Raw genomic sequence first — 26,356 nt, 5'->3', positions numbered from 1 at the left:
GAAAACAATCTACTTGTGTTACCAGAGAGTCTGCACACATTGAAAACCACACAAGCGTGAGACAAAATAAATAAAGTTCGGTCAAACTCCGGTTTTAAAGATAAGATGCAAACAGTGTGACTGGGACCTGTTTGAAGCGTCAGCATTTTAATGGGGACAAAGCAAAAACTCAAACCATGTTACTGAAGCATCGGCTGAACTTCCCTTCGCCAAAACATAGGTTGAAAACATTCTTAGGCACCGCCGACTCCTGGAGGATTTTTGGTTAAACTAAAAAAAAAAAAAAAAAAAAAAAAAAAAGTAACTCACAGATAAGGCAACACAATGGACCTCCCCCCTTATTAAAAACGATGGTGGCCACAGTGCAAAACTTGGATCCCCATTCGGTTGTTTCTTGTCCTATAATAACAATGACGTGGTTTTGAGCCAGAATAAGTTAAACGCTGTGTTGCTTGTGTTGGAGAGGCTCTTGCATGGCTGGCTTTGTCTCTGCTGTACACGGAGCGGCATGGGACGCTGCGGTCGGACGGCGGCGTGTGGAGTCCAACAGGAAGCAAGGGCGCTCCCTTAATTAACATGTTGTCTTTATACAGATTCAGTACAATTCAACAGACTGTTTGGTTATATACATAAAAACAGACAAAAGAATGTGGAATGCAAAGACATAAGAAAAGAAAAAACAACCTAGTATTTCAAATTTTGTGAAACGATAACCTTAAGTATTTGTGCAATATTTACCTGCCAATAAGTAAGATAAGAGTGGCAGTAATCCCTGCAATTGGTTCATTTGAGAGATTGAAAATCTAATTAAAAAATAAAGTTGACAGTTGACAGCCACCCAGTGTTTTATAAATAAACATGAAAAGGTTTCGCGTGTTGGATGATTTCGACGGTGTCCCTGCCACATTTTTCATAAGACAGTCCCGAAATGAAACACAAAAAAAAGGCAAAAGCTTTTTTATACAATGTCGTCGTTTTAAAGTTGCTCAAAACAAAAACAAAAGAACAGAAATGACACAATTTCATCAGTTGCAAAAAAGAAAAAAATGGCGTAGTCCTTTCTGTTTCAGGGGGGAGATGAACTGGACATTGTTCTTGTGTGTAAAAGCAGTTCATGCGCACACGCACACACACACACACACACACACACACACACAGAACACACACACACACACGCGCAAACACACACAGGATTCTCTTTAGTCTGTTCAGTTCGTCCCGGGAGATGAAAGCAAAGGATTTTTTCAATAGTTTTGTGTTGTTTTTCTCCACTCTTCCCCTCGACCGGCCTCCTCCGTCTGCTCAGCGATCTTCTATTTTCACAGAACGACCCGGACCCTGAGAACTGCCTCGGACTTGTTGTTCACGTCGGCGACAGGTGGACAGACCAGAAGCCAGAGCGAGAGGTTCCAATTGAGGAAAAGAAAAACAATTAAAACCCGACGGACTACGGATGAGCGAGCGCCGTCTCCTCCCCGTGTGATTGTTAAACACCGGTAGAAAACGCTGCCCTTGCTCTTTGGCTCTGAAAACAAAGCCCTGGTGTTTTTCTATAATTAGTTGGTGTTTCTCTTAACTTAAAATGTGGCTGTGCTAGAAATATCTACACACGGTTGTCTCATTTACATTTGGCCGGTTATCTGCAGGCATTACAAAAATACGCCAAACAAAAAAGATGGGCCCAGGAATGCGAGGTGCACGAGCGTCGAGCTGTTTTCACTGTGTTTACGTGTTCTGGGGTGGATCGCTTTTCTTTACACTTGCAGATTTGGGCAGTGGGTGAAGTTATGGGCTGGTAAAGTTTGATTAAAAAAAAAAAAAAAAAAAAAGAATAAAAAAATGGTACCAGCTCCTCTAACAGAATAACTGTGTGTGACAGAGAGAGAGCATCTAATGCTGCACCCCCCCTCCCCCCCGGCAGAGTATCATCCTCGTGGCCCTTACGGGCTATAGAGCGGCCTACTGTGACCGCTGATCAGTGGGTGTGGTAGCCGGCGGCGCTCATGCCGGCCGTGTTGGTGAGCACGGCCCCGTTGACTCCCTGGCCGGGCTCCACCATGGCCCCGTTGCTCACGGCCCCCACGCCGGTCCATCCGGCCCCGGCATGTAAATGACTGGAAGGGAAGACGGGAGACGTTCAGGACAAAAGGAAACGATCCCCCTGTGAACTCACGTCCGAGGGTTTTTTGGCTTTGTTATCACAGAACGTCTCCCACGACTTTTGATTGGAGACGGTTTGCAGATTTGTGATCCAGACTCAGCAAAAATCATCCCACTGCATTTAGACCTCATCCCACTAAAGAGAGATTTGTGGGAGTACTCAATAACATCCTGAGATACTTCTAGAATATTCTTATTTATAACGCACGCTTTAGTAACTTTGCAGATGCGTATATAAAATATAATGGGTATAATATACACTGTAGCATCGCCACTTTCACACAAGTAAAAAACTGCATAAGTTTATAAAAGGGCCAGCAAATCTGCTGCTGCCGCTAGTCATCGCCATTTAGTGTTGCCGTGGCAACGGCAGCCTGACAGCAAAAGCGCCCGAGACCGGCGTCGCCATCCCAGTACTCACTTGTAGCCCTGCTGATCCCAGGTCTGCCCGTAGACGCCGTAGCTTGGCACCTGCCATCCGTTGGGCACGTACTGCCCGAGCTGCTGGGCGGCCGTGTTGCTGTACCACTGACCCCACTGGCTGTAGGGCTGCGCCGCCGCGAAGCTCACCGTGCTCTGCTGCGGATTCAGGGCGGCATTTGAAGGAGGCGATCGAGCGCTGCAGCGACCATTTAAATGAATGCCACACAAACGGGGGTTGGTACGCACCTGTGGCATCTGTACCTGCTGGATGGGGCTGACCATGTCGGTGGTTTCTTTGCCCCAGTAACACTTGACCACGTAGCCCTCAATGGACGTGCCGTTGACCGACACGATGGCGTGAGCTGCCGCCTCGTGGGAGTTGAACCTGCACGCACACAAGAGCAGGACTGTTCAAACGGGACGTTCGTATCAAACGATGCACCCAACTCAATGCGGTTTGATTTACACACGTGTGTGTGTGTGTGTGTGTGTGTGTTCAATGTGGTACACTGAAATGTTTGTTTAATGCAAATAACAACTATAGATGACATTAACTAATTAAATTGATGACATTTAGAACTTTTCAGTACAATGAAAATGGGAATCGCTGAGTCGGCCAATCGGTGCCCCCGTAGTTCCCATGTGACCGTGAAAGCTTCTTAAATGTGTGACGCGTTCAATCGGGGGGTCGCCTCACCTCACAAACGAGTAGCCTTTGTCCGGGAAAACACGGATTTCCATTATTTGGCCGAAAGGTGAGAAAGTCTGTCTCATGATTTGCTCTGAAAAAGAAGAAAAAAAACATTAAAATTCCCGCGTTGAAAGAAGGACTTTTGAGCCCGGCGGCCTGAACCCGGTTGACCAACTCACCCGTGAGGCCGGTGGTGACCCCCCCGCAGTACACGGTGCAGTTGCTGGGGCTGGACTGGTTGACCACCTCGTCGAAGGATAGCTGCTTAGTGTTGGGTGCTGAACGAGTTGAGAGCAAACGTTTCTATTTTAACCTGAATGTCTTTTCTCAGAAATATATCAATACAACTGTGCGCCGGGTTAAAATATAGACATTTGATTCTTTTGGTTTATCATAAAAATGATCATTCATCGTGTGTGTGTGTGTGTGTGTGTCCTAGGAGAGCTGAGATCAACTCAACTATAATTATTCCTCTTTAATTCGCTCACAGTGAACTTACTCTCGTTTGTAGTTTTAGGCGCCGGCTTCCTCGTGGCCCAGTTAGTTCTGATCTGCCTCCCGCCCAGCCACTGTCCTCCCATCTGCTGTATGGCGTTCTCCGCATCCTGGAATGGGGGGGGGAGAGAACCCAAAGAAAAACAACTGCTCAGTCGCCGAACGCCTGCACGTAATAGCCGCTGAGCTTCGGCTACGCTAACAACCGGAGCCCGCTAATGTTGGCTCAGTCCTCTAACACATGGGCGTCAGCGGCACACTTACCCATTTGTTGAAGAAGGAGACAAAGCCATAGCCTTTAGATTTACCTGTGGCCATGTCTTTCACCACTCGACAATCCCTACGGGCAAAAGTAGCACTCGGTCACCAGAACGTCGATATCGACGGAGCGCCTCAACAGCGACGCATTCATCCGTTCATCGCTCACTAAAGGCCGTTTAAAGCTGCAGTCGAGTTCTATAGTTTTCTTTTTGTTAACGAATGTGAAAAGACCACAAGCAACAATGTATCTAGTAACAAGTAATGAGTGTGTTCCTCTGAGCCACACAGCGCCATTAAAAACTCATCAATGAGGCTCACTGTTGCCGAGGGCGACAAGTTCCTTCATTATGACACCACACACACACACGCACGAATAAAACATTAAATATCGATAAAGAAAGTTCTATGAAAGGATTTAAAGTATGCCGATGATGTGATATAAATTGAAAATGTAGAATATAATACATTTTAGAAATACACTTTGAACGATCATCAGAAGAGACTTACGATATTTTCCCAAACGGAGCGAAAGCTGCTTTTATGTCGTCTGTGGTGATTTCAGGACTTAAATCTCCAACAAAGACGTGGAAGTGACCTAAAAAAAAAAAAACATACATGAAATCAGTGTGTCAACATTGACATGTGAATAATAAGTGTGTATAGAAAGCGCTGATATTTTCTACCGCAACACCTGAGAACCAGAAGAAGAAGCAGCCATGTGACCTGGATGGAGGACTTACTACTTGTGTCTTTCTTTTGGCTGGTTGGCGTCGTGGCCCAGTTGACCTTGACCTCCTGCAGGACAGACAGTCGAGAGCGGAAGGAAGAGGTGAGAAGTGGAGCGGGCTCGCCGACGGGAGGCAGGTGCTTTCTCTTTGATTTGAGGTTTTGGTCACACACCAGTTTACTTTTATATCTTGCGATTGAGAATTGGTTTTCATAAGGTGGTCTCTGCAGGCCATACGTGGGTTCTTACACCACCACTACAAATGTATTCATCCATTGCTATCATCTCATGTTACATACCTTTGCATTAGTTAATAAAGAAAGTTCAAACAGTGGAGAATAAAAAGGGATATCAAGATTTCACCTTCATAATCAGGAACATTTCAGTCTCAGTCAAGTAAAAATTTGGAGCAAAACTGTAGGAAGTAAGGTCCAAATAACAAGGGACTTACAAACAAGTGATTTTTACGAACTTGTTATACTCCTCAAATGGTCCTTCAATACCTGTTGAGAATAAAATATTTTCAACTGAATGTATTTCTCTTGAAGTTGCTCTTACGTGGATTCTACGTGGAAATAACTTTGCAAAAGAACACATAGCAGTAAAGACGTGAGGGGACAGAAGAGCATCAATTCAAGTAGATCAAAGACATGTAGCACGGTTACGCAGCAGGGCCACGATCAATCAATCAAACAACCCCATGGCAAACTCACGCCCTTTAAAACAGACAACGGTGCATTATGGGACACGAAGTATTTCAAACAGCACGTTGTTCGCAGCTGTGTTTACACACAATGTACGTCGCCAGTTTATTGGGTATTATTGTCGTGACATATAATGCTAAGATCCTGCCTATGAGATGTAGTCAAGGATTTCATTGGGAAATTAGTCAAAAGTCAAGTTTATTTAAAAGATTAATGTGTAAAAAGGTATGATGTAGCAGTTTATATATGCATAGATTCTGTGCCTGCTCAGAGTCTCAATTGAAACCAAAAAATGTAACAAATGTTTCTATTAAGAGGAATAGGAATGTGACTTTCTTATTTTAAACTGAATCCATCATGGCTTATGAATATTGAATCCAATCACTTTATTAGACATCTACGGCTTTGGGTTAATACCACAAGAAAAGGCAAGAAACCATTAAAAAAAAACTAAAAACGAAAGCTCCCCTTGTCGAGTACGAGGACGTTTTTCTGAATTAAAAGCAGAGAAATTCCGTCTGCGGTTTCCACCGCAGCCATTTCAGATTGTGCTCAGAAGAATAATGTGGGCCGGCGACTAAAAACCAATGACGTGAGGAGGAGCAGAAACAACGAAGTGAGATTAAAATCTAAAAAGATACATCTTTTTTCCAGTTGCTTCATTTCAACCATGCGCCTCAGTCGACTCACCCAGGAGATATGATAGCTTACCTTACCCAGTATTTTCCGACCGTTCATGGCCGCGATTGTGGCAGTGGCATGTCTATACTCATAGAACTCCACAAAGCAGTACGGATCATGACCCGCCGTCTGGAGTGGACAACAAACACAAGCATCAAACACCATCAATTAACTCAAAATGTTCATTAAAATCCTCCCGTTGGTTTCTAATAAATGTACGTATTTGTTTGCTGCAGCAGATTTCTCTGTGGCTTTTATAGTCCAGTGTTAGTGAATATGACGACATCATTTAGGATTAGAGAGGTCAGAACAAGGCTAAACAATGAGGGTTGGCTCCTTGCTTTGGGTGTGGGGGGGTGGAGGGGGGTAGTAGAGTGCCACGGAGGGACTTAATCTAACAACTGAAACGCAGGATTAATATAATTAATTTGAATAAAGCTCAAACAAAACAATTATTTGATAACTGCGTATGAATAAAGTCATGGTTGAAGGTGTAAGAGCAGAGTAAACTCACATCTACTATCATTTTACAGCTCTTGCAGGGTCCAATCTGGCCAAACAACTCCAAGATGAGGGCCTCTGTCACGTCCCGGGACAGGTTCCCCACATACCTGCAACGGACAGAAGACAGATGTAACGTGGTGTACGGTGATGGTAACCGTAACCTGCTCACAGCTTTTGAACTGTTGTTATACACCAGAAAATAAATAGCTCCGATCACAATGTTGTTGAGCTTTCTAAATTTTTCTTTTTTAAGGTTAATATATTTTGAATCCAGATTCCCTGGAGACGGACGTTTGTCTCAAAAAAAAACAAAACCAACAACAACAAAAAAAACAGAATCTGCCAGCTGTGCATTTCCAGACAATCCAAGATCAAGACTGTTTATGAAGAATGATTCAACTGTATTTAATGATAATAATAAAAACAGAGTGCAACTAGGGATTGTTAACCCCATTAAAATATCTGCCCCCTGACCTCGTCTTACAACACCGCTGGCTTTAAATACATGTAAGATCATCTTACCCAGGAGAAAAGGGTAAATAGCCGTTTGAGAACAACATCATCATCATCATCGTTGTTTGGACATTTGCAAATATTCAACGGGGTCGCTGGTACCAGAAATACCCGTTCACATGATTCGATCCGAGGCCTGTGCATTGATGATTCTATAGGCCGACGTAATGGAGGTGACGGCGCACCAAACTCCGCACAAAAAAACAAGCCGGCTCAGTGTTCTCCTGCTCATCGTCAGAATCGCCGGCAGCCCACAGCAGCCCTTCACACGTGGCTAATCCGCGCGAGTCGGCCTTTAATTCGGCACACATCGGCCCGCGATTATTTCAATTTAAATTATATTTTCCTCCGCGAGCCAGTGTCAACCGACGCTTTAATTTGAGCTATTTCTGGAATTAGACAACGTTGGCTAGCAGTGACGAGTGAGGCCAATTCACCAGACCTCATCTCATTACGATGCGTCCGGGTACCATCGAGATTATCAGGTTAAAATACCTAATAACAACAGTTATGTTCATAATTGGGTTAAATGTCCACATATCAGCGGATAACAGGCTGCATCTGAGTGCTAGCTTAGCCACGTAACGGCTAGGAGCGGTTAGCTAGCGGTTACGCAGACGCACACACACACTTACAGGGTTTTGGGCTGGTCATCGTCCATTCTGTTTAACTTGCTGACCGAGAACAAGTCGCAACCCTGAGAGAAAGTCCACGACTGTCGCGGGCAGCTGCCTGTAACACCGTCAAGTTATTGCGCAGTATGAAGGGACTAACCGCCGCTGAGTGAACAATGGGGCAGCCGAGAAAGATGGCGGAGCGACGGCGGCCGAGGCGAAACGCGCATGCGCGTGGATTCAGCCAGAGGCAACATCACGTTACGAAATGCTGCCGTTTCCCTCCGTGTGTTTACCCCCAAATAATGCATTTTAATGTTTACCATAAAGTATATTATCGTTGTGTTATCCACTGTTATTTTCTTTTCCTTAGCTCTGTACCGTGTGTCATCATGTCATTTCATCTTGGTTAAGAATATTAAAGACAGAAAGATAAAAACACATGGTACAGTAGTTACTTTCCTTCACCCTCTAAATGCTTTTAACCAGATGCCAGATATCATGCAGTTCTACAGCTGTACATATGTAGCTCATATAAAAGTATTATATTTATCATTATATGTGGATAAACTCTAAAGATGGGGCTCACTTCAAGGACTCAATAAAAAACAATACATACAATGCAATTATTTCAACATTTCTGGAATTTATGTTTGGAAGATAAATCAAATGTTTTAAATGTATTATGTGCTGCCTCGTGTGTCAATTAACTTCTTCCAAAGAACATAACCTTTAATTTATCTTTACAGGTGGTGACTTGTAAACCTCTATACTTTGATCCGCAAACACATGACTTGGAAAAGTGTCCTTAAGCGCATGAATCATACTTACATCTAAAACGCACTTTACCCGCCAGATTTACAATTAATACGTTTGAGTCATTACATTACTTTCTCAGAAATAACTCAATAAATTTAGTATTCAGCAGTCCCAAAAGGCAAATATGAGACCTTGAATAAAATTAGAACATGTCTATTTTATTGTATAATTATATTATACACAAACATTATTTGTGTAATATTTTATTTTTAGAAATACATGTAAAATATCTTAAAAACATCACAGCTAAATTGATTTATTGGAAAGAGCTCACAGGCGTAGGAAACAATTGTCAATTTGCCCTTTCTCTCGTGCTGTAATGTTTTTGTGTAGTTTATTGAGTCATTTCAAATTTTCACACCCATGTGAATGAAGTGACCCCTTCCAGATGTGTAAAGTCAATCCAAACAGAACCATCACAGCATTGATAAAACCCAATGAAAATAACGTTTTTTGTTTTTAAAACAGTGAAAACTGATTTATTGTCACACCATGACATTTAAAACAACGCAACTCAAAAATGTACTTAGATCATTTTCTAAGGACAAATATATAAATTAAATTTACCAGATATGATCTAACCCCCCCAAAAAAAAAGGTTCCAGTGGTTTCCGAGTTTGTGTGCCCTGGTGATACAGTCCTGCTCGGATGAGTCCCTCCCCCCCCCTCGCTGCCTCATCTCGGGCAGACGTTGTGGTCGGTGACCAGCTTCTCCATCCTCTTTATCTTGCGTTTGTTCTTGGGCATGGGCTTGTCGTACATGCCGTTCTTCAGCAGGTGCTCCTTGCTGTGGTGGACCTGGGCGCCGTGCTGCAGCTGGAAGGAGCAGAGGGCTTTCAGGGGCCTCAGCAGGACCTGGACACACAGAGGGAGACGAGCACAGGAGTATGAACACAATACATCGATTATTTACACATCAACCTTGAAGCCAGTGAAAATAAGGACTGTCTATGGACTGTATATATTTGGCTCAACAGTGGGCCTCATCTTCAAACTTTACGTTCCTGTTTAGGTTCAGTCTATCTGCTCACATCAGACATCCAGACAGTGGCCGACGCTTTCAACTAGCTGCTGAACACAGTAGCGCATTTAGCTGCTTAAAAGCTAGATACTATTCTGAGGAGTTGGTGGAGACCAAAGCAGAGTGAAAAATTGGATTTACATTCATCGGGTGGACACATTTGACATTTGTAATGAATGCTTATGTTGCTCCTAACAACTTCACCAAAACACATTGATGATACAAATATGTCAGGGATGTGTTAACAGATTGTTTCTGCTTCGGTGTCCTTTTTTAAAATTTAGAGCAAAAGCCCTTAATGCATTTCCCCACGTCACCTCCTGGATGTGGTCGTTGTGCTCCAGGATGGATAAAGCCACGGCGGCGCATTCCAGCGTGGACAGACAGATGTTGGAGGGCTGTGTGCGGATCACGTACTGACTGGAAAGATTCCTGTTGAGCTGCACCTGGGAAGCAGAAGCACAAAGCGCGGTTTTGATACTAGAGTTTCAGTAATAACCTCTAGATAGTAGTTTTCGTTGTTGTGGAGGCCATGACCGTGCTCGTTTCATATTGCCTTTACACATGAAGCAAAGGAAGTAATTAATCCAGCTGCACTGTTTGAAATTATATCCAATCAGCCTCACGGTTCAGTTGAATCAAGTGACTGCGGATACATAACAAACGCCTCCTGCTGCTTCGCATTAAAGGCGTTCAATGTGACACCAACAGAGTATACTGCACAGTGCTCAGTCCTAACAAATCCCTATGTGTCAATTATAAACGGGAGGGAAAAGAGAAAAGGCTGAACAACTGCCCACGTTTGAGAAACTTTTTCATTTTGCTCAGTTCCAAATGGGACGTTTAGTGTGGGTGAAGCAGATCTCCCACCAGTGGGTGTCGTGGGAGAATGAAAAATGTCTCTGGTGGACAAGGCTCTCTTCTCCCTTCAATGAATACGAATATACAATCCTGCGTGGAACACCTGCACTCGGCCTCATAGTTGGAAGAAAAAAGGTTCTCCCTTTTCCCTTGAGACCCGACCCCATCCTCTTTAAAGTGACATCGCGGTTATACGCACCTGTTTGGGCAGGTGGAACAGGCTGTTTTTGAGGAACATGTTCTTGGCCTGGCTCCAGGTGCCGTCTATGATGATCACATTATGCTTGGCCGTTCCCACCTCCTGGTACTGCACCAACTCCTCCAGGCTCTGGGACGAGGGACCCGGGTACAGGATCAGCGTCCTGCTGTCCCGACACACCGCTGCCAGCTCCGGGTGCCTGCGAGACAAAAAACTAACGTATTAGAGAAATCCGTGGTGTGAAACCAGAGGGCTTGCATGAACTACAGCTTACTTTTCCTCATTGAATCTCCTTCCCACTATGACGTTGCATTTCCCTTGTGGCAGACAAGCGGCGAGCAGCGGCACTGTGCGGAGAACACGGCTCTCCTGGAAGCACAGCGGAGGTTAGAATGGAGGTAACCACGAGCTCCTGGTAAAGATGTTTGCGTTTTACTTTAGGTTGGATTAAAGTACCGGCACACCCAACGCGTGGTCTTCTTAGGCAAAACACTAAATAAACCGTATCATGAATGCAGTTTATTGAAATGTTCATATCACACCCGCAGATTGCCTGTCATAGATCTAAGAATGGAATAATAATCTTGTCTGTGTGTAACATAATAAACTAAGTTCATGTGGATTCTTTGTTTATTTATAAATATTTTGTCTTATTATTTTATCTTATGAAAAGAAAGGGTGCAAGCATAAGTTCTTATAGGTATGCGATCTCTGTCCCAACAGGAACAATGACTGCAGATTACCTGATTTTTTCCTTAAAACTGATCCGACCAAAGTCAAGTCAGCAGGCTGCGGTCTCTGGCGTGCATGTGTCACCTGTGACATGTGACAACTCACCTCCGCGGGATGCTGCACCACGTACAGACACGTGGAGACCTCCAGGGGTTGTGTTGGCAGAAAAGGACAGAGACACACCTTCTGAGGGCGACTACATGGGAGGAAAGTTGAAGACGTGAAGCTGTGATCGCCCCGTTACTTCCCAGCCTGTAGCCCCCAGTATCAGCTGATCTCGGGCTTTCGCGTAACGACATTGAATATATTCCCTCATTTAAGCATGCCAGTTACTCGAGGAAGAGGAGGAGGCGAGGGGAGCGGGAGAAGGGTTTCTTCCCCGCCATCCTGGTCCAATCACACTAACTTGTTAGCTAGCTAGCTAACTAGCATTAGCTTCACTTGAATTCAGCTCACCGGCACCGTAAACACGTCGGTCTTCTCTCGCCGACCTCGACCGGGAGAGCAGCCAGGTCGCCGAACGCGTCCACTAGTTCGTCGTCCGCCGACGAGCTGTCGCCGTTGGCTTCTCGGTTTTCTTCCGAAGAAATTGACGGGCAAAAGCCGGAGACACGGTCCATTGTGGAGTTAGCAGAAAGCTAACTGGTCCACTCAAAACACGGCGCCGAGGAAGACGTGTAGCATAGAAATACACCGAGTAGAAACACTGCTAATTAGATAACGTTAAATAAAAATAAATATTCCTAACCAGGCCTGGGGAGCGTGACTCTTTTGTCTAACTTGTATCTGCTGTATTTCTAAAGGGTTACTACAGTCACCCCCAACGAAACGTTAATTAGCAACGCTAACGTAGCAGCTAATGCTACATGCATTCGATGAGTTAACGGTATGTTGCGCTAGCTTGCTAGCCATAAATGTCAGTTAGCTTTCGAATCGGGCACACGAAAAATCTAAAAGTTGTCGAATGTACATTTAAATTATTAAATTGTTGACACTTGGATTAAAAAGCACATTTTCGTTGGGGAAATATGTGTTTATAACATATTCTATTTAGCATATCGTGTCTATCTACTGTAACTCTATGCCACTGATGATAAACTATCAACTCACAGCTGCCGCCTGTCGATGGATCGATCGTGGAGGACAAAAAGGTGCTAAAACAGGGAAACGCTCAGATGTAACACTGGGTTTCACCAGAGCGTATTTAAACTGATGAGAATGTCCTCAAAGCCTTTTAATACGCCCATCGAGCTGACAGAACAAAGATAATAATCTTGGACTGCACATTTGCTTCAGTTTATATCTAAATTTTGCTCATTAATGTAGGTATTTATGGATATCTGGGAGTTTCCTATTCAAGGGCAGCAAGCACTTCAGGGACCACTGCTGAGCTTCATATTGGTTACATAGTGGTAGTTTAGGAATATGCACATTTTTGCACGTATCACTCGTGTCTTTTGGTATTTCATAACTGTTTACAAGAGAGTCTATTAGACTGCCAGTTGAGACGAGGTGTCAGGTTAACAGCCAGGGAGGCTTATTAATAGCTGAAGATCCACACTGACGACACACACTCTCTCACGTCTCACCCTTTTTTATTCACACCCGTGACCCAAACTTTTCCCTTCAAAACACGAGCACACAAGCTATGATTCATGCGCCAGTCCTTCAAACCGCAGAGACTGGATATACAACCCAAAACAAGAAGTGATCCTCCTCTTCTGGATATTTGATCACTGACAGAGTAACGTGTGAGAACAGCCAGGTGCAAAGTGGTCACCAAAAAATTACCCATTAGGACCGTAGGTGTTAAAGTGTAAATAATTTTCCCTCGGTGGATTATAGGATACTGGGATTTTAAAAAAACTCAAACGATGACCCATCAGCAAGGCCCTTGACATTAAACCGGTTGAATCTCACCTAAAGTATTACACACTGTCCTTTGTCTTTTGCTGGCTCAGCTGAACCGTCGCCTCGTTTCTCCGGATGAACCAATTCCGTCGACTTAACATCTACTTCTTCCGGTTCGGTTTGTCTCTGAGCCGCTTCCCTCTCACTTGCTCCCATTGCCTCCAACATTCCCGAGTCCCTCTCCTGAGCTCCAGCCGGGTTTGTGTCCCGGACGCCTTCCACGCCTTTAGTTTGCGGGGTCTCCATCGCGTCCAGTGCGCTTTGAAGCAGGGCGGCGTTGGCGATGTCCTGCATCACTTCCTCTCCGTCGGCGGCCTCTGCCGGCGATGCCGTCTCTTTCTCCTCCACCCTGTGCTCCTTTCCACCAGCCTCTTCCTGCAGGATAACGTCAACGGGGGTCAAAGGTGTGAGGTCCAGACACGCCTTGGGAGAGGGCGTGACCTTTCTCCTCGGAGGTGCAACTGGCTTCGCCGTTTCCGAATCTGGCTCCCGCACTTCCTCAAGTGTGCCGACCTCTTTCTCGTCCGGAGCCGCGTGGTGTTCATCTGCGCTCCCCCAGTCGGGTTCCTCCGGGAGAAGCTCGAAGCTTGAGACGGCGAGTGGATCCGCCGGGATTTTAGCCACGTTTTCCAACACGACGGAGACCCTTTTTTTCATGTTTGCAGTTGTTTGGGGTTCGTCCTCTTCGAGAGATCGAGGGAAAGGCTCCACATCCAAGGGAGAAGCGTTGGCACTGGACCTGAAGAAGTCCGTGATTTCCTCCTCGGAATTTGGCATCTCACCGTCTTCAGGCGGGGAGAGCAAATCGCCAAAGTCGTACAAATCTTGGGCCAGTACCCGAGGACCTTCCTCCGGAGATTTGTCCTGGTCAGGCGGCTCCGCTTCCAGCGCAGGAGTCTCGTCCATGAGGACGTACTTCTCTAAATATCCTCGGGCCTCCCGGTCAGAATGCCTGCTGTGGAAGGACTTCTCCGACGTCACGCTTTCCGTGTCCTCTTCTTTCTTGCGACTGCCGACCGCCTCCTCGTACAGGTCGGTGTAGAGGAAAGCCATGGCTTTGGGCTCCTCCAGCAAGATCTGGTCGATGATCTTGGGAGGTCCGTCCGGCAGGAAGATCGGAGTCAGTACGTCTTCTTGGCTTCCGAACAAAGTGGAGCCGCTGGGCTTTGAGGGGAACCTCGAAGGCGCGCCGTGTCCGTCGGCTTTGTCCTGAGGTTCCATGGAGAAACTGCCCGTACCGCCGTAGAAGACCTCATCCAGAAGCTCGCTGGTGATTTCCGCCAGACTCATTGTGTCCGACATGTCATCATCCACGGTTGTTGCTGTTGTTGTTGGGGCGTTGTTGTCTCCTTCAGGTCGCGAATGACTCAAGGCATCCCGGACCTCGGAGACGACCTCCTCTCCTAGCTCCACCTGTGCGGCGGCCACAGCGGGACTCCCCGGCGCCTGGGCGTCAATCAGGGCAAACGCCTCGAAGTAGTCCACGTTGCCGGCGGCTCCTCCGGGCCTGGTCACTGGAGCGCCCGGTGGATCCGTTGCGTTTGTGCCCGCGACGGAAGAGGAGAACTCCACCGGATCCCCTCCCGCCGCACCGGATCCCGCGAACACCGGATCGCTGTCGTGACCCTCCCCGACGCCTTTGTGAACAACACTCTCCTCCAGATAAGAAAGGTTGTCCGCCATTTCTTTGCTCTCCTCCTCGTCCACGGTCGCCAGTTTTGGGGGAACGACGATGTTGAGGATTTCAGAGCCCTCGGAGACCAGGCAGAAGAGCCGCTGCTCTTTGTCCACCAGGGGATCGGAGGCCTCCTCTTTGTCCCCGTCCTCGGGCTTCACGTTCGGCCGCGACACTTCGACTAACTCCGGCCTCCCAGAGACGCTCTCGGAGCTTTCCCCGAGGAGCCCTATCTGTCCCGCTGCTTTGCTCTTCCGGTCGGCCCCCTCTTTGCTTTTCTTCCGTCTCGAAAGCAGCTCCTCGTCCATGACGAAGATGATCTTCCCCGCCGGCGCGGACCCCGGCGCGGCGGAGCCGGGGTCCGCGCCGTAGGTTCCGGCCTCGGACGCCCACGGCGTGGCGCAGCGGCCGGGGGTCGTCTCCCAGGCGATCCCGCTGTCCTCGCCTTGCATCGCCACCATGGAGAAGGAGGAGTCCATCATCAGGCACTGCATCTTGGGTCGGACGTTGTCGTCGTGGACGACCTTGCGTAAGCTGAAGGCAGGAAACAACGGCGTGAAAGTAACTGGTCCGAAAAACGTTTTCAGTCAAATCGATTGAAAGTAGCTTTAATTATTCTTTATTTAGGTCAAGTCATAAAGCCGCCTGAAGCATATTTGTGAATTCTGAAGTGAGGATGTTCTTATATTTAGCATGCACAGGCTGCCAGTGGTAATCAGCGTCACAATTGTAAAGCTGATGCAACGAATCCTCCACTTTTCTCATTTTTTCCAACTATTTTGCATGTTGATTCGTGTTAATGACCATTTTGGAGATTCTGTTGAACTGTATTTGATTTCGCTGACTGATTCAACGAAAACCTCCAAAACGAACATAAAGTTGTCTCTAAAATAGAAACCGGTGAAAGGGGGGGGTGCTGGTCTCCACCTGTTTCTGAGGGTCTCCACTTCATCGCCGGCCTCGAGGTCTTGTCCGAGGAGTTCTTCAGGCGTCATGGCCCTCATTTCGGAGTCCACGTCCACCCGCGACGCATCTTCTGCCGCGGCGTCCATTGTTATGCCACCTCGATGAGCCTGCTCTCACTCCTTCTCACCGCGACGCAGCGCTGCTCTGTGGATCCCATTCGGAGCCCGGCGTCTTCCAGCTGAGTCTTCGTGCTCAGCGTAATCTTGAAATAGAAACCAGCTCCTCCAGTGTTTCAACCCGAAGCATTTGCAGCATGCAGGGAGGTCCATTTGTCACCGGTTGGCTCCGGCTGAGCCTTTTCCTTTGACATGTACAATAAACAGGTTAATTAGTCAATTAGTTGTTGCTTGGGATCAATCAGAACGACAAAAATGCATCAGCATGCACTTGTGTTTTTTTAGCCAGGTCTAAATCTGTTCCGCTGGTGGTCTGTATCAAATGTCACTGTGTCTCTAACATCTGTCATACGCAGATCAGTGTTTACTTGTTTGTGGTTTTCAAGGGATCAAATCACTTAAATTCAAGGATATGAGAGCGAGGAGAAGAAAGTAGACAAATATACAGATACATATACATTTATACCACGATTAACCTAATAATACACATGTATGGGCTAATGTGCAGTTTTTACCTTCGGCCATTCGTATTTAAAAATCCGCTTTCTGTGACACCACACAACGCAAATGTCAATCTCGCACCTGTTTGCGTCCGTCTTCGTCGTATCCGGGTAAAAGTTGTCCTCATAGTTAACGGGTCTGGCACACTTTCAGTAGTTCAAAAAGCTTAAAGGATATGCTGGTATTAAATGTGAACTTTCTTCAAACAATGTTTGAGCACATTCAGCCCATGTGGATTACACGCAAGTAGCATCAACCAATCATTCAAGTACATCACAGTTAAGCACCTATTGGCATCTGATTATCACTCTGACTACTTCAACCGCCAGAGCAACATTAAGCACGTGTATCACTAACACGTGGTTTGATTATCAATAAAGCAATCGATCAATAAATCGGGACATAGAAGTGGAAAGAGTGATGTGTTCTTCTCTGCAGCCTATATCAACAACTGATGCCAAACAGCAGATCACGTGTTTCTGTGTCCTAACTGTGTGTTTATATATAGTCTCACTTTATTGTAAATAGAATATTATATTGTGTCCTGTATTGTTGTCCTTTGGCTCTTTTTTCTCACTGATTTCTCTTATGGGCCGAATGAGATTTATGACAAAATGAATGCAGGGCTGATGTTTACTACACATCTGTGGACTTTACACAACTTTTCTTTTTGTTTTGTATTTTCTTACAAAACGACCATCTGCGATGCTTGTTTAGACAACCGCGTTAAATCCGCACCGGCGCACATTTTGGACCCGTTCATCCCGCCGGATGTTTTCGTTCCCACAGGTGACGTAATGACGTCCCCGGCGGAGGACGTTAAACGAACGAGATGCGGCCCGGCGACGAGAGACCAGACGGGCGGATGGAGAGAGGATGAAGCGGCCGACGGAGCAACGGGATCACACATTAAATCCCAGTTTAACGCGCGGCTCGAATTGCGTGAACAAATCCGGCGAATAATAAGACAATAAGTGCATTAAACGCGCCGCCGCGTGAGTGCGGTTCACGCCTCGGTCGATCGGAGCGGCGGAGCTTATCTCCCCCCCGGGGAGGATGCGGCCGCTGAACCCCGCACTGAGCGCCGGGCGGTCTCGGTCTTTTCCACCAAACCAGCGGAGATGAAGCGCTCCCGTGACGGAAGACGGCCGCCATCGCACAGACGCGAAAAACGCCTCCGACGCCAAACTCGGTACAGGGGAATTTAATTTAATGGCACAGCGGACCGCGAGGAAGAGCCAGCGGCTGGGAGCGGGATTATCGAGCAGTCGGGGGTACGGTGGGTTTTTCGGCTGAGGGGGAAAAAAAAAAATCACATTTTACACGCACCGGTTTGTGGGATTTCTCGGTTTTAACGTTCCTGATTTCACACAGTGGAGCCCGCTAACGTAACGGCTCACGTCGCGCTGTTCGGGCGGCTTTTCCCTCCCCGTTCTCCGCCGTCTTTCGACGTGTTTTTGTATTTGTATGTAAGGCGGTTCCTTTTTATTTGGCCGTAAATCACAGAACCGTCTGTTCTGTTCTGAGTTCTGCGCCGCGCCGTTAATCCCCCGTTTGTGAAGGAGTTTGATTTAAGCTAACGGCTGCAGCTAGCGGCTAGCTTCTCCTCCTCCTCCTCCTCCTCCTCCTTCATCATGCTCGCACAGACACGTCTGTCCGGGTGAAACCGCCAAGCCGAAAGAATGCACCCAAGGGCATAACGACGACGACAACAACAACAACGAAGACAACAACGAAGACACCGCCCGATGTCCGCACTGAGAACGACACCGTGGCTCCGCCGGCCGTGAAGCCACAACTACCGGAGCGGCCGTAGCGGGACCCCCGGGGGGGAGAGAGAGCGAGAGAGAGAGAGAGAGAGAGAGGGGGGACCAGGAGCCCGAAGCTAGCCTCTCCAGCCCCGCCCGCCCGCCGAGAGGATCGGGTTCTACTCCACCGAAGGCACCGGAACCTCCCGCTGAAATGGGGTACGTGGGGCCGCTCTGCGCTTCGTGTAACCTGAGGTTCCCAGAAGGAACCCGAGCAGCTGTTAGCTTAGCCACCGCGGCTAACCGCGCCGTCGCCTCGCGGCAGGTGCGAAAGAATTGGCTTGTCCCCGTCGGAGACTGTCCCAGAGATGCGAGGACATAAGGAACACACACACACACACACACACACACTATATGTACTCACTGCACACTGACATTTTAGATTAGTGAAGATTATGCTGCAATGAAACGGGCCACTGTTGCACAAAGTATCAGAGCCAGTTGCTTGATTTGTTTCGTGGTGGAAAGAATGCAGGAAAATGACATGTGTGTTCCGTAGGGAAATGCAGCTGGGGAGAAGGACACTGCTTTCATGTATTGCAGCCAAAGCTATTTGAATTCCCCCAGCAGACAGCGCTGATGTCCCCCGTGTCCCCCTGCACTTGTCTCGGGTGGATGCGTGGAGATTCTCCTGGTCGGGAGCGACCTAGTTCTCTGATGAAAGCAGGCGATGTAGCCTGTGATTGGTTTGGTGTCATATTGTGGGGGTGGGGGAGAACATCCTCTGTAATTCTCAAGGCCAATGGTCCTAATCCACCCCCAACAATCAATTCCTCACACACACACACACACACACACACACACACACACCGTGATATTATCAATACTAATGAACAGCCCCGATCGATCCAACGTGAACTGGAGCTTCTGTTCTTTTACAGCGACGTAAACACGCCGCCCTCCTCAAACGTGGCACTTCTAAAAATAAACCGTGCACAGGAAATATTTCCTACTTAACCAGTGAGGCCAGTAATTCAACTTGGTCCCGGCTTGTCTTTAAGTCTCCGTGAAAGACGCTTTTCTTTGTTGTCCAGCAGGGTTTGTCGGGGTGACACGGTGGGATCTGGCAACGCGTGATGAGCTTTTCTTTGTGGCCGTTCGCTGACTTTCCCTTTTTCCTTCACTTCCTTTTATTCGTCGTCCTCATCTGGAGGTCGAGGGGAAGTAATCGGAAAGGAAACTTAGAAAAACCAACGTGGCGTGGCGTGGAAAGGGGAGGGCGAGCGAGTCTGCGTGTCTGCAGCTCGTGACCGGCCCCGAGTCGCATGGCCGTTTCCACGACGACGGCGACGCGGCTTCGTAGTTCATAATGCGTTATTTTCCCTTCAACCGGTGTCTGATGGGCGAGGGATGAATGTTCACTGTTTTATGACGTGAATTATTACGGCCTTGGATTTGTATTTGTAAGAGGAGCACTTTAAAAAGATTGAAACTATTTATCTATAGAATTTGGACTCCGTTAACAGTTTTGACAGTTAACTTTTTTTTTGACATTTTATGTCATAATTAGCACTGAAACGCGAGTTTTATGACTGATTTATTTTCTTAATCAGTGCTTCCGTAGAGTCCTATTTTAAACGATGGGACTCTTGATTAATAAGGACTGAGGATTCACAGGAAAATGCGTAATAAATGGGGATAATGTGGCTAATCCCTCCAGTGAGACTTGCTCCGAGGACAAACGTGGCATTAACGCGTCTCCGTGTCCCCGGCGCGTGATTTGCAACAGTCCTGATTAACAACACGCTGCAGAGACATAATCTCAACACGTTCACTTTTTTGTGCTCACACTGCGTGTTTTGTTCCCGCGGGATCGAGCTCGCCGGCGTCTGTGTGCGTCTTCTGTTCTCAGCGAAACGCTGATCTGATTGAATCGGCGGTCGGATTCCTCAGAACGTTCACTGCGGGGAGGGATTATGGACCAACAATCGTCTCTCACACACACACACACACACACACACACACTACGGACAGCTTTTGATCTGGGCCTCGCTGTCACACTAATGAATGAAATATAAAATGAACCGCTAAAAATGGGGCGTAAACTCTTTAAAAGCGCGAGTAATTGAGACTGAAGTGCAGTCGATTTCAAACCCGTTTGGCCTCCGAGTCATTTTCTCCTTTTCAAAATGATTTTAACGAAGTCAAAACCACAAGCGGTATTTCCTAGTTTGATTTAAAGTTCATTTCCAGTCTGCTGAAGAACGTTCACTGTTTAAATAATATACATTACTTCTTCTTCCGTTTGAGCTGGTGTGAATCCCGCGTCCTCCACTCGTCACCATCGCTCTCATTCTGTTAAACAACGCGAGGCGACTTTGATTAACAGGCTGAACGACGTCTTCGTCCCGGAGGAGACGCGAGACTCTTCTGTCCCTGAGGAGCGAGTCCACTTTAAATGAGGACGTACACGCATGTGGAGGATGTGGATCGTGGACCGTGCGGCGATCGTGTCTTCAGTGGATGAAGCTCCGCTTCAAACGATCACAAGAGGCCGACCCTCTGAACACCGGCCCCCGGTCGGAGCCCCCCGGTCATGTGACGCTGTGCGTTTCCATTAGCAGCAGGATTTACAGTTAGCTTGTAAAGCAACACGAGAGCCCTCGGTGGGAACGCGCCTCTGTTCTCTGCCACGTTCCTGCAGGATAAACATCACTCAGATTGTTTGCATGACATTATATTTTATCAGGCTCACACAGCCTTTGTTTTGGAACATTACTCTTTTTTTTAATGACTTCTTTACCCGCCGGCTGCAGAGGATCATTAACTGAGCAGCAGGGTGATCGTGGAATCATTCTCTTTAATTTGTGTTTGGGAACAATCCACATTATGAAGCACAATTTAATAACATTTATTCCTCTTTAACACAGAGTTTGTGTATTATTATCCGCGCTTGTGAAGCCCCCCCGTCCCCCCCCGTCCACTTACTGGCAGTGCATCCGCGACACAGCAGGCTGGTGAATTATGGATGTGAGGGGATCCGGGAAGTTGTTTCTCTCACCTTCCTCCTCCGATTCCTCCCGTTCCCCCGCGCTTCGCTTCCTCTGGAGCTTCACCCCGAGCCAACGCGTCCGCTAGGAACGTATTGAAGAATTGGGTCCATACGTTCGTGTTCTACTCCGGATGAACCCGCCCGACTTTTCATCTCGCGCCGCCACGCGGTTGAAACGTCAGTTCTTCAGGGAAACATCTCCACTGTTTGTGCCCATGAGCTCCTTTTTAAAAGTGTCCATGAAGTTTGTGGTCAGCAGATCCTTCATCTTCATCAAATTCATTTTTTTTTCCGCCGTGAGGTTTCTGTCTAATCGTGAAGTGTGAAGGCGACATGATAAATAAGTCATTTCTACTCCATCGGTTCGCTTGGCCGTAGAATCCTTTTTCTGCAGAGTTGTCGATGTGGCAGCAGTTACGCACAATTAAAGCCCCCCCTGCCCCCCCCCCCCCCCCCCCCCCCTTCTGTTTCACAGGGAGCAGCCCATCTTCAGCACCCGGGCCCACGTCTTCCAGATCGACCCGAACACCAAGAAGAACTGGGTCCCCACCAGCAAACACGCCGTCACCGTGTCCTACTTCTACGACAACACCAGGAACGTGTATCGAATCATCAGCCTCGACGGAACCAAGGTGTGTGTGCGTGCGTGTGTGCGTGCGTGCGCGAGAGTTGCGGCTGGAACAAAGTGCGTCTCTTTGTCGTCTCCAGGCCATCATCAACAGCACCATCACCCCCAACATGACCTTCACCAAGACGTCTCAGAAGTTCGGCCAGTGGGCCGACAGCCGGGCCAACACCGTCTACGGCCTCGGCTTCTCGTCCGAGAGCAACCTGGCCAAGGTGAGAGGCTTTGGGCTGCTGCAGGCGCCCCGTTGTTGTTGTTGTTGTCGTCGTGGTGCAGAACTTTCTCCTCCTGTCTCTAGTTTGCAGAAAAGTTTGCAGAGTTCAAGGAGGCCGCACGGCTAGCGAAGGAGAAGTCTCAGGAGAAGATGGAGCTCACCAGCTCTCCGTCTCAGGTGAGAGTCGCCCGTCTGTCAAAAGTTAAAGACGCGTTGAAGGTATATCTTGACTTCTTCTGCTTCTTCATCGCTCTGATGGCGAATCGAAGCTCCAGTACTTACGGCCACATTGATTAACATTTCTGAAATGATGTATGAATCTGAAGAGAAGGACGCTGATGTGTTCGTATCGTCGGTGTGTAGCAGCCTGTTAACCAACATACCAGAGATCCAACCAGCTCGCACATCTGGAGCCAGATGTGCTCATGGACCCAAACGGATGCTAACCGCTAATTCTGAGCAGCTCTGGTTTTGCATCCAGAATCCGTGTCAGTTCGATGTTAAGGCTTTAGGGTCGTTGGTGAAGTGACCCGACGGCCAAACCAGGAACATGGAAATGAATGTTTGTGATTCTCGACATTAAACGTGACTCTTTGGCTTGTTTGACCTCTGCTCTCCCTAACGGATCCTCAGGGGGGCGCTGTAAAAAGGAATGTGTTGTCAGTCAACAAACCTGGTAAAAAGGTAAAAAAATGGAAAGCATCATTGTCATGACTAACAACCCCCTCCCCCACTCCCCCCCCAACACACAACCTCCGAGCTGCAGCCTCCCAGCAGACAGACTTGAGTGAGCCCAGTGTTCGACTCCTGCGTCTGAATGAAGCCCGTCGTCTTTCACCGCAACCTCGTCTTTGTCAACTTATCCCACGAAACCTCCCGGTTCTGCTTTCGTGCTCTCAGAAACGACGGTCAGCGCCAGTCGGGGTGTTTCAGCAAACCACTAAAGTGAATATGTGAATATTTCTGAGACTCAATTGAGGCCCCAAAAAGCTCGAAGCGTCCCGGACTTTGTTTCAGCTGGACTTCCTGTTGGTTTGTTTGTTTGTTTGTTTGTGAGAGCACGGAATCATTCACTTATTATGGATTTGTCGTGTCTACGTTTAAAGGAAGAGTTCAGCCGGTGAGGAAATAAGATCTTCTTGCAGAGAGGCATCACTCTCACGCGAGTGTGATAGACGTGTAGCAGCAGCCGCTTAGCTTAGCATAAAGACTGTAACTGGGGGGAAACCGGTAGCGTGGCTCTTCAAAGGGAAATCCGTCTACCTGCAGCTCAATGACTCGTTTAATTTAGTCGGTTTGTTCCCTTTGGACAGAGCCAGGCTAGCCGTCTCTATGCTAAGCTAAGCTAACCACGCCGGGGCTTGAAGCCTCATACTAGAATGCTGACGGCATGAAAACAAATTATTTATTTTTTTCCCAAAACGTTGAACCATTGCTTGTTTATTTCCGGCTAACGTGTATTTTGTTCCGTTTCCCGCTTCGTGCAACCAGGAGTCGGCCCCAGGTGACCTGCTGTCACCTTTGACCCCGGAGAGCATCAACGGCACAGACGACGAGCGGGTCCGACCGGTCACACCTCAGCACGCGGAACCCAGAGCGGAGCCTTCCCAGAATGCACTGCTCTTCTCCCAGAGGTGAGCCACGTTGTCACAGGACGCTGAGCACTCCGTTTGTTCCTCCGTTCATTATTAATCTGGTCCCCCTCCGCACAGCAGAACATTAACACACTTCCTATTAATTATAAAGCACTCGATGAGTGGACATCGTTTTGTCCTCTTCAGGGACATTAGTGCAGCAGAGAAGCTTAAAGCAGCTTCCCAATGCTGCTCCCGTTGTTCCCTCAAATTTGACTTTACTTTACTTTTGGTTTATTTTAATGCAACCGGCTATTTCCAACAAAACGGCTGTTTTTGTCCCCTTCGCGTCCCCAGTTCCTCCAACATCAACAAGCACTGGGAGGCGGAGCTCGAGGCCCTGAAGGGGAACAACGCCAAGCTGACGGCGGCGCTGCTCGAGTCCACGGCCAACGTCAAGCAGTGGAAGCAGCAGCTGGCGGCCTATCAGGAGGAGGCGGAGCGGCTTCACAAACGGGTACGGCTGCGCGCCGCGCGCGGCGAGCCCGCCGACCATCCGACCGCGCCGTTGACGGAGGCTCGTTGTTTGTGTGTGTGTGTGTGTGTCCCAGGTGACGGAGCTGGAGTGCGTCAGCGGCCAAACCACAGTGATCAAGTCCCAGAAGACGGAACTCAACCAAACCATCGAGGAGCTGGAGTCGGCCCTGAGGGCCAAGGAGGAGGTACGTGGCCGCCGAGGAGGACCCCCCCTCCCCCCGCCCGTCTCACTCGTCTTCAGTAACGACCTTCTCTCTTCTTCTCGTCCAGGAGCTGGAGAGACTCAAGGCCGAGGTGGAGAGCACCAACGACTTTCGCTCTCAAAAAGACTTCCTGACTCAGAAACTACAGGTGAGCGACGCCGCTCATTAGCATATTGTTGCTAAGGCCTCGCGTCCGTCTGTTGCTATGAGCAACTCGTCCCCATATGCTTTGTTTGTGAAAAGCAGAAGCGACAAACGTCGCCTGGTTGAGCCGACAGGAGGAATGACGTTAAACGTCACAGTCGTTGTTTCTGTCTTCAGCACACGGAGTCGATGAACCAGGCGCTGGAGGCCCGGCTGAGCGACCTGGAGCGCCGGCTGCAGAGCAACCAGCAGGAGCGGGAGGCGTTCCGCCGGAGCCTCCGTCAGCTGCTGGAGCTGCTGGACGGGAAGCTGTTCGAGCTGACGGAGCTGCGCGACGCGCTGGGCAGGATCGTCGAGAGCAGCTAGAGCGACGAGGCGGCGCCGACGCGCCACTTGAATTCTGTTTGTTTGGGGGTTTTTTTTAAACATTTATACGTGTAAAAGTTTACACACGACTCAAAAAACGGAAAACGCTACGACACGTTTACAAAGAAAACCGAGTAAAGGCGGCGTTGCTTGGTCCATGCCTTCCCTCCACGCCACTCTGGAAGATTCTTACCAACGCAGCATTTTCTTCTTTCTTTAATATCGTGGCGTTTGCGGTGACATTTTTGTATTTCTTTGCCCCTCCATCATGGTGCGGACTTCTAGAGGCGCTCGGTTCGTCTTCTTCCGGTCGTCATCAGCCAAAACGAACAGTCAGACTCGGATTCAGTTCTACGTCCTCGTGCTCGGGAGCTCAGAAAGAGACAAAAGTTCCTCCCGTGAATGAAATCGACCGAGTGGCCGCCAAAACAACCGGACTAAGAAAGTACCGGTGAGGACTTTTGTCTTATATTCTTATACAATATATGAGCAATACTAAAAAAAAGGGAGCATCAGAGGGTAAATAAACACTTTCCACTCTCACTTTCAGGTACGTTTACTCCTCTCGGATGTGTTCAGACCACAAGCGAGATTTTATTCACTTTCTTTGACACTTTTTTTTTTTTAAAGAATATAAACCAATTCATAGTGCTCTTGAAAAAATGGAGTTTGTGTGAGTGAGTGAATCTTTCTCCTCGTTTCTGTTGCGACTTGAAGTGCAATGATTGACCCCTTTTTTTTGTCGTTAATTTATTACTGTTACTGAAGATGAAAGTTGTACACGAGCAAAGATCTTTATTTGCATCTTGTTTTCACATCTTTTTTTAAATGTCTGGTACGTGGGTTGTTGAGGTACTTTTGTTTCGGATAAACTGGCAATATTTTTGAACTATTTATGAGAATATAATGAAGGGAATCGCTGGTTGGATTTGCAGAGAATCTTTTTTTCTTTTGCCAAATAAGGTTTTCATGTGTAGACGAGTCGCTGCTGATGTCTTTGGTGCAGCGACGCACCACTGATGGCTGACGAGCGGAACTTTATTTTTTGTGGGATTTACTGTTGCCAAAAAGTCAATGACGTTCATAGGAATAGTACACACACACCTGGAGAACACTATTTAAGGGCTTGGTGTTGGTTCGGCTACATTTGGGAGACTTTATCATGTCAAAAATGATGTGTGTGTTTGTATACATACGCAGCTTGAAAGGAAAAAACATTGAATAAAGACTTAAATGTTGATTATACCACATGCTTAAAAACACATTGTAATTTTAAGTTTATAGTAAAAAAACAAATGCAACTTGTGTTGTCTTGTTGT

At 47.6% G+C, this 26,356-nt stretch overlaps 4 protein-coding genes across 10 annotated transcripts; 1 reads left to right on the top strand and 3 right to left on the bottom strand.

Annotated features, from left to right (window-relative positions):
* Positions 1-130: 130 nt before the first annotated feature.
* LOC120832009 (cytotoxic granule associated RNA binding protein TIA1) lies at positions 131-8,044 on the bottom strand. 3 transcript variants are annotated; one of them, XM_040198010.2, is made up of 12 exons: positions 7,795-8,044; positions 6,657-6,753; positions 6,173-6,271; positions 4,771-4,825; positions 4,538-4,625; positions 4,034-4,109; positions 3,774-3,879; positions 3,454-3,552; positions 3,281-3,365; positions 2,830-2,968; positions 2,582-2,739; positions 131-2,114 (listed from the first exon to the last, which is right to left on the bottom strand). In XM_040198010.2, exons 1-12 carry the CDS (start codon positions 7,818-7,820, stop codon positions 1,976-1,978), a joined length of 1,167 nt encoding a protein of 388 aa, XP_040053944.1. In that variant the 5' UTR covers positions 7,821-8,044; the 3' UTR covers positions 131-1,975. The 3 variants fall into 3 exon arrangements, with proteins under 3 accessions (XP_040053944.1, XP_040053945.1, XP_077944943.1); XM_040198011.2 differs by having other exon boundaries at positions 2,582-2,736; XM_078088817.1 differs by having other exon boundaries at positions 2,582-2,968.
* A 997-nt stretch (positions 8,045-9,041) lies between these two features.
* Positions 9,042-12,972, bottom strand: dtwd2 (DTW motif tRNA-uridine aminocarboxypropyltransferase 2). Its single transcript, XM_040198014.2, has 6 exons — positions 11,862-12,972; positions 11,511-11,601; positions 10,948-11,042; positions 10,674-10,872; positions 9,931-10,059; positions 9,042-9,447 (listed from the first exon to the last, which is right to left on the bottom strand). Exons 1-6 carry the CDS (start codon positions 12,023-12,025, stop codon positions 9,268-9,270), a joined length of 858 nt encoding a protein of 285 aa, XP_040053948.2. The 5' UTR covers positions 12,026-12,972; the 3' UTR covers positions 9,042-9,267.
* An 11-nt stretch (positions 12,973-12,983) lies between these two features.
* LOC120832007 (uncharacterized) lies at positions 12,984-18,362 on the bottom strand. 2 transcript variants are annotated; one of them, XM_078088815.1, is made up of 3 exons: positions 16,589-18,362; positions 15,919-16,258; positions 12,984-15,525 (listed from the first exon to the last, which is right to left on the bottom strand). In XM_078088815.1, exons 2-3 carry the CDS (start codon positions 16,041-16,043, stop codon positions 13,326-13,328), a joined length of 2,325 nt encoding a protein of 774 aa, XP_077944941.1. In that variant the 5' UTR covers positions 16,044-16,258; positions 16,589-18,362; the 3' UTR covers positions 12,984-13,325. The 2 variants fall into 2 exon arrangements, with proteins under 2 accessions (XP_077944941.1, XP_040053940.2); XM_040198006.2 differs by having other exon boundaries at positions 16,656-17,382.
* On the top strand, positions 17,386-26,338 carry homer1 (homer scaffold protein 1). Of its 4 annotated transcripts, XR_005714142.2 has the most exons (11): positions 18,355-18,541; positions 21,850-22,006; positions 22,083-22,214; positions 22,298-22,390; positions 22,847-22,897; positions 23,705-23,847; positions 24,145-24,304; positions 24,399-24,509; positions 24,595-24,675; positions 24,849-25,488; positions 25,588-26,338. XR_005714142.2 is itself a non-coding variant. In XM_040198012.2 (10 exons), the coding sequence occupies exons 1-10, from the start codon at positions 18,537-18,539 to the stop codon at positions 25,035-25,037; spliced, it is 1,122 nt and encodes a 373-aa protein (XP_040053946.1). In that variant the 5' UTR covers positions 18,355-18,536; the 3' UTR covers positions 25,038-26,338. The 4 variants fall into 4 exon arrangements, 2 of the variants coding, with proteins under 2 accessions (XP_040053947.1, XP_040053946.1); XR_013452631.1 differs by lacking the exon at positions 22,847-22,897 and having other exon boundaries at positions 17,422-18,541; XM_040198012.2 differs by having other exon boundaries at positions 24,849-26,338.
* The last annotated feature ends 18 nt before the right edge of the window (positions 26,339-26,356 follow it).

This window comes from Gasterosteus aculeatus, chromosome 14, assembly GCF_964276395.1.
Source record: "Gasterosteus aculeatus chromosome 14, fGasAcu3.hap1.1, whole genome shotgun sequence".
NCBI classification, from domain to species: Eukaryota; Metazoa; Chordata; class Actinopteri; order Perciformes; family Gasterosteidae; genus Gasterosteus; species Gasterosteus aculeatus.
The sequence above is the reverse complement of the archived record's forward strand: the minus strand, read 5'-3'. Positions and strand labels throughout refer to the sequence as shown.

What these genes read in the sequence shown, in the direction of transcription:
- LOC120832009 (XM_078088817.1), bottom strand. Translation starts at nt 7,820, where the DNA reads ATGGACGATGACCAGCCCAAAACCCT. An exon ending in GTCGGAAAATACTGGGTAAG is followed by an intron (nt 4,826 to 6,172) that starts GTAAGCTATCAT and finishes TCTGTCCTGCAG; the next exon opens with GAGGTCAAGGTCAACTGGGC. An exon ending in AAAGGCTACTCGTTTGTGAG is followed by an intron (nt 2,969 to 3,280) that starts GTGAGGCGACCC and finishes GTGTGCGTGCAG; the next exon opens with GTTCAACTCCCACGAGGCGG.
- dtwd2 (XM_040198014.2), bottom strand. Translation starts at nt 12,025, where the DNA reads ATGGACCGTGTCTCCGGCTTTTGCCCGTCAATTTCTTCGGAAGAAAAC. An exon ending in CCGACGTGTTTACGGTGCCG is followed by an intron (nt 11,602 to 11,861) that starts GTGAGCTGAATT and finishes CCTCCCATGTAG; the next exon opens with TCGCCCTCAGAAGGTGTGTC. An exon ending in TGGTGCAGCATCCCGCGGAG is followed by an intron (nt 11,043 to 11,510) that starts GTGAGTTGTCAC and finishes CTGTGCTTCCAG; the next exon opens with GAGAGCCGTGTTCTCCGCAC.
- LOC120832007 (XM_078088815.1), bottom strand. Translation starts at nt 16,043, where the DNA reads ATGGACGCCGCGGCAGAAGATGCGTCGCGGGTGGACGTGGACTCCGAA. An exon ending in GTGGAGACCCTCAGAAACAG is followed by an intron (nt 15,526 to 15,918) that starts GTGGAGACCAGC and finishes TCCTGCCTTCAG; the next exon opens with CTTACGCAAGGTCGTCCACG.
- homer1 (XM_040198012.2), top strand. An exon ending in GCACTGCTCTTCTCCCAGAG is followed by an intron (nt 23,848 to 24,144) that starts GTGAGCCACGTT and finishes TCGCGTCCCCAG; the next exon opens with TTCCTCCAACATCAACAAGC. An exon ending in CGGAGCGGCTTCACAAACGG is followed by an intron (nt 24,305 to 24,398) that starts GTACGGCTGCGC and finishes TGTGTGTCCCAG; the next exon opens with GTGACGGAGCTGGAGTGCGT.